We start from the raw sequence: 6,000 nt of genomic DNA, 5'->3' as shown, positions 1-6,000 counted from the left end.
CACCTGTGTTTGTACAGGGGCATCTGGTTTTGGTAATAGGGAGTGGCTCCCCAGCCCTCCATCCCCTGGAACAATCTGGCACAATGTCAGCCTTACTGACACTTTATACCGGTTCCACTAGTATTGGGAAGTGTGGGCTGCTTTCCAGCACACCGGGCGGGTATTTAACATGACATTAGCTGCTGCAGTATTGAGTTAACTATAAAAGGAGATGATCCTTCTGGACAGAATCACTATCCACCAGACAGAGTGATTAAATTTACAGCTGGATTGGTGCTGATCGATATAAAGGAAATGTGAAACAACTTAATGTGCCCATCAGAAACAGCTGTCCCCAGGTTCTGTCCACACAGGACTCCCTGGACATCAGCTCCTCCCTGGGGGCCTCCATACACGTGGGACTGTCCAAATGTACAATGTCTCCTCCCCCAAACTAAATACAGTCTGTCAGCTACACACTGAGCCAATCAGGACAGGCTGGGTTCCCAAAGGTCAGTGGGGGAAGCGGCAATGGCAGACTCCTCATGGGGCTGCAAGTCCCAGCGCTGGCTGCAGGGAAGGCTGTGTTCATCACAGTCACTCAGGGACCTTGGCTGGCAGAACACTTGCTGATGTGAACGCTGCGAGTCATCACATTAGAAGACAAGTCCTCTTGTCTTCTGGAGGGCCTTGAAGCAGCAGTCCTGTGCCTTGGACGGGAAGCAATGCGGGTCCCTTCTGTTCCCAGCTCATTCACTAGAGCTGCAGCCCCACCCACCACAGGAGGCCAGGAAGTGCCATCCTGCTGCGTGCCTGTCCAGCAGAGAACGGAGGTATTTGGTGAACAGCATCAGTGACAACCACACTTATTTAAACTTCAGGTGTTGAAATCTGGCTGGATTTTAAACAAATCCATGGGCTCCAGCTATCTAATGAGATGCTGTCATAGAAGAGGTATACATGAGCCCCACCCAGGGCATGCCAGCTTCCTTAGGACATGTGTAACCTGCCCCAAACCCATGAGTTTCAGAGGCTCAAAGCAATCTTCAGATGCACGGGAGGGAGTGTGGCAAGCCCTACCTCCTCCCCAAATTCTCTCTTCAAACGAGCAGCGAAGTCAACCACAGTAAATGCACCCTGATATACAATCTCCAAGTGGGTGAATGCATTGCATGATTGATTGAAACCAAATGGGTGAGGAATGGTTCTTGACTTATTTCCCGCCTCTTCTTTTCCTTCAGGACCCAGGTTGGGGCCTCCCCTCATTACGGCCTTCATGTGGTGCCCTGTCCCTAAGGGAGGCTGGGCAGGTGCTCCCATCTGCTCAGTGTGGTCTGAGCCAGGTGCCCCGGGCTGGCCTCCATGCTGGGTGACACCCTGCCAAAAGTGCAGCTGGCATCAGAACACAGGAGGGGACAGCAGCCAGGCTGCAGTGGGCACCAAGCCTTGACATTCATACATGGCTGTAGAAAGATTATTTCAAAGTTGTTTTTATTCAACTGTTCTTCAGCAATATACAATACAGTTTATAAACAAGTGTCTGAACTTGTTTCCAATCTTTATTTAAAAATAAATATTATTGACAGTGAATTTTAATTAAGATAAGATGTGTCTTTTTTTTAATCAAAATGCCTCAAAAGAAATAATTTAATAAAAAAGAAAAGCCCCTAAAGAAAAAAAGGAAATTAAAAAAAATCCTAAACACAATAATCTACTAAAAATATTTCGCTTTGTCAGAAAGGCTTTGACCCCAGCATTTGTACGTATTATCCTAAAGGTAACTGCTCAACAGTTCGTGCAAAATGAAGACTTGGAGGAAAAGCGTAGAAAAGAAAACTACATTGAAGTAGAGAAATCATTGATTCCCATGAAGCATGGGCCAAACTCCAAATTATTTGGAAACTAGATGCATTATTTTAGGTGTTCTACGTTTGTGTAACTTCCCCAAAAATATGATTTATTTATCTTCCACGTGGACATTTTCATGCGTCTCTCAGTCTCTCTGTGTCCATTCAGCGACTGGGTCCTCACCGAGGGCCCCCGGGCAGGTTGTGTGTGGCCTCTGAGATGCTCGGGTTGGCCATGTCTGTCAGTGTCCCTCCAGCAGGCGCAGGAGCTTATGCAGAGCTAACAGAAGCAGGGACAAGAGCGGGTCTGTGGTGTAGCTACGGCCGGTGCCTGCAGGGGATGAGAAAACAGGCAGGGTTAACGCCTAAGTCACAAGAACCAAGCAACTCACAGCAGACTGGGGACAGTGAGACTTCCCCAGCCCAGGGCTGCTCGAGCTCAGCACCCAGCTGGAGGCTGGTGCCTGGTGGCTGCCTTGGTTATTGACAAAACATTTTGTTGCTGTGGTTTGTAATTTACAGACCACACGCTTTAAGATCCTAGTGGGATCAGACACAAGTGCCTGGCCTGAAGTGGGGTGTGTCCAAGCCATTACCTTATTTTAATAGAAGATGATATGGGCTGGGCAGGGTGGCTTTCGCCTGTGAGCCACCTTACACTTTGGGAGGCTGAGGCTGGAGGATCACTCGAGTCCAGGAGCTCGAGACCGGCCTGGGCAGCATAGTGAGACCCCATCACAAGAAAAAATAAAAACTTAGCTGGGTGTGGTGGCATTCACCTGTAGGACCAGCTACTCAGAAGGCTGGATTGCTTGAGCCCAAGTTGGAGGCTACAGAGAGCTATGATTGTGTCACTGCACTCTAGCCTGGGAGACAGAATGAGACTCTGTCTTAAAAACAGAAAAAATAAAAGACAATATGCTTCCTTCACCCCAGATACCATGCTGCAAAATCCTCATCATTTCCGGCCCTGCTTGCCCTCCTCCTCCATGAAGGCTACACGATTGCACACAAGTCCGTTCCTCTGGCATCCTCGCATCCTCTCCACACCACCACCGAAACTGCGCAGCTTTGCACTCCCACGCGCCCCATCTCCGTCATCCTGATGCTGCTGGGTGAGTCTTTTTTCCACAGCAGCCTTGTCTGTGCACTCGTTGGGCTACAGTGCGGAGCTGAGAAATTGCAGGTTGGTGGAGGTGAGTGGGCTGGGGTCTTTGAGGAATGACCCCAGCGCTGTCTGGGTCACTCCCATCTGTCTCTCCAATGTGATCATAACCTAGCCCCTGACCTGCCATAGCGTCGGTAACCCCTGTGCCTCACCCTGTTTCACCTGGGCCGTCTGCTTGGCTCCCCCGTCCTTAGGGTCTTCATCTGTTGTAAAGCCTTCAGTGCAACTGGGGAAAACCCACTCATGAACCCTGGGCTTCTCACCTGGAAAGTGGGATGCTCCCTCCAGGGTTATGAGAAGAGAAAGTGTGGAAGTGCCCTGCACGCTCCTTGGTGCTGCCAGCCCCCCCCCAACCCGCTGGGGGACGTCACTGCTACTTGCTTAGTCATCAGCTTGAGTGGTTGCAGTTTCCAGCCCGGTCCTGCTCATCAGCACCATCCGGAAGCCTCTCTTCTCGCGTCTCTTGACCCCATTAGCTGGGCTGCAGCCCCATGCCTTTGAGGAGGGGTGTGGGAAACCCCGCCCTGTGTCAATTTTCAGCAGTGCAGAAGGCTGCTTTCACTCTGCCACTGCAGCCAAGACGGCTGGTTCCCTCCAGCCTTAATAAACGGAGACTTGAGGCTTTCCTGACAAGGCTGGGTCTGAATGCACAGCTCTCCCCTCTCCAGGTGGGGGCACCCTTAGTCCTTCCTATCCAAGGCATTCCTCGATCCCTGATCCTCCCTGCTCTGGCCATAGTTGTCTCTGTCATGGAGTTCAGGTCCTGGCCCCCATCATCCTCTTTTTGCAGAAGGAGGAGGTTGCACAAATCATCTAGCCTGAAACTCTGGGATTCCATCTGACCACTGTGGGAAACACAGGCTGTGTTCAAACAACTGCATGCCAAGTGGGTGGTGCTGTCTGAGGGGCAGGTGAATTGTCCACAGACCATTGCTTCTGCACACAGTTCTCGGCCCGGCTGAGAAGCCTTAGGACACCACAATTCCAGGTGTGCAGACATTTCCTCTCTGGATCTTCATGCTTCGGTCAGTCATCCCTCCTGGCCCTCCTGCAGCACAGCTCAGGCTGGTGCTCTGCCTCTGGGCCCCGTCAGTGGGAAGAATCATCCAGCGGTGGTCACTGCAAACACTCCAGTCTGCTCTCGTTCCTTGCTCATGTGTCATGGATCACCGGGAAGGATGAGGGTTGGATGCTGTGATGGAGGAATTGATGGATGCTCAGGTACCTGGGTAGAACTCACCGAGAGGTTCAGGTGTGTGGAAAGTGGGGATCCAGCCAGAAGAGCAGGGCGCTGCCTCCTGGGTACCTTGCTCACAGCCAGATTGGGCCCATGGGCCTCACAGATCTCCTGGCTCTGATTTATTTTTATTTATTATTTTTTTTGATATGGAATTTTGCTCTTGTTGCCCAGGCTGGAGGGCAAGGGTGCAATCTCAGCTCACTGCAACCTCAGCCTCCTGAGTAGCTGGGATTACAGGCATCCGCCACCACGGCTGGCTATTTTTTTTGTATTTTTAGTAGAGATGGGGTTTTACCATGTTGGCCAGACTGGTCTCGAACTCCTGACCTCAGGTGGTCCACCTGCCTCAGCCTCCCAAAGTGCTGGGATTATAGGTGTGAGCTACCACATCCAGCCTTTTATTTTTATTTTTTTTGAGACAGAGTCTCACTCTGTCATCCAGGCTGGAGTGCAGTGGCATGATCTCGGCTTACTGCAACTTCCACCTCCCAGGTTCAAGTGATTCTTCTGCCTCAGCCTCCTGCGTAGATAGGACTACAGGTGCCTGCCATCACCCCCGGCTAATTTTTGTATTTTTAGTAGAGACAGGATTTCCCCATGTTGTCCAGGCTGGTCTTAAACTCCTGACCTCAAGTGATCTGCCCACCTAGACCTCCCAAAGTGCTAAGATTACAGGTGTAAGCCACCGGGCCCGGTCCCCAGCTCTGATCTTTATGCTTCTGCAAATTCTGACGTGAAGGCTGGTGCAGGTGAGCCAGAAACAATCTGCATGAGGTGATTAAAGGTGGACACGCCTGTGCATGGAACGCCAGAGCCTCAGGATACTCAGCGGCAGGGGAAATGGCCAACTGGAAGGTGAGTCTGGCAAAGTAAACCTTGCCTGGTGCCCCGTGGGACTGTTGGCTTGGATTTCAGGAGACATTTAATATTGCCTGTAAGTACTCCCAGCTAGTCACTGGCGCTTTCACACTCTCACCTACTCACGTTTAAAAGGTTTAAAATGGAAAGGTTTTCAAAACACCATTGATTGAAATAACCAGCCTGCCACTCTGTGCTGGGCCAGGGTGGAGGCTGCAGTGGCAGCAGGCTGCAGTGTTGGCTCCTGGAGGCTGACGCCTGGGAAGGGTTCAGCCAGGGTCTGCTGTGTCTCTGTTGGTGCATGTCTGCACAGGTAGCCAGGGTTTGGCAAAGGACATGATCTTGTTCCTTTTTATGGCTGCATCATATTCCATGGTGTATATGCACCACATTTTCGTTATCCAGTCTATAATTGATGGGCATTTGGGTTGGCTCCGTGTCTTTGCTATTGTGAATAGTGCTGCAGTGAACTCATGTGTGCATGTATATTTGTAATAGAATGGTTTATATTCCTTTGGGTAAATACCCAGTAATGGGATTGCTGGGTCAAATGATATTTCTGGTTCTAGGACTTTGAGGCATCACCACACTGTCTTCCACAATGGTTGAACTCATTTCCATTACCACTGACACTGTAAAAGCGTTCCTATTCCCCATAGCCTTGCCAGCATCTATTGTTTCTGGACATTTTAATAATCACCATTCTGACTGGAGTGAGATGGTATCTCATTGTGGTTTTGATTTGCATTCTCTAAGGATCAGTGATGTTGAGCTTTTTAAAAAAATGTTTGTTGGCCGAATAAATGTTTTCTTTTGAGAAGTGTCTGTTCATGTCCTTTGCCCACTGTTTAATGGGGTTGTGTTTTTCTTGTAAATTTGTTTCCGTTTCTTGTAGTTTCTGGATATCA

At 50.0% G+C, this 6,000-nt stretch overlaps 1 protein-coding gene across 2 annotated transcripts in view; it reads right to left on the bottom strand.

Moving 5' to 3' along the window:
* Positions 1 to 1,453: 1,453 nt before the first annotated feature.
* Positions 1,454 to 6,000, bottom strand: part of VSTM2B (V-set and transmembrane domain containing 2B) — a 34,748-nt gene continuing 30,201 nt past the window's right edge. For both annotated transcript variants that reach the window (XM_002761969.7, XM_017968173.5), the window contains one exon: positions 1,454 to 2,157. In XM_002761969.7, the coding sequence (XP_002762015.4) occupies positions 2,069 to 2,157 (89 nt within the window). In that variant the 3' untranslated portion in view covers positions 1,454 to 2,068. The remainder of the gene's footprint in view (positions 2,158 to 6,000) is intronic.

This window comes from Callithrix jacchus, chromosome 22, assembly GCF_049354715.1.
Source record: "Callithrix jacchus isolate 240 chromosome 22, calJac240_pri, whole genome shotgun sequence".
Lineage (NCBI taxonomy): Eukaryota > Metazoa > Chordata > Mammalia > Primates > Cebidae > Callithrix > Callithrix jacchus.
The sequence above is the reverse complement of the archived record's forward strand: the minus strand, read 5'-3'. Positions and strand labels throughout refer to the sequence as shown.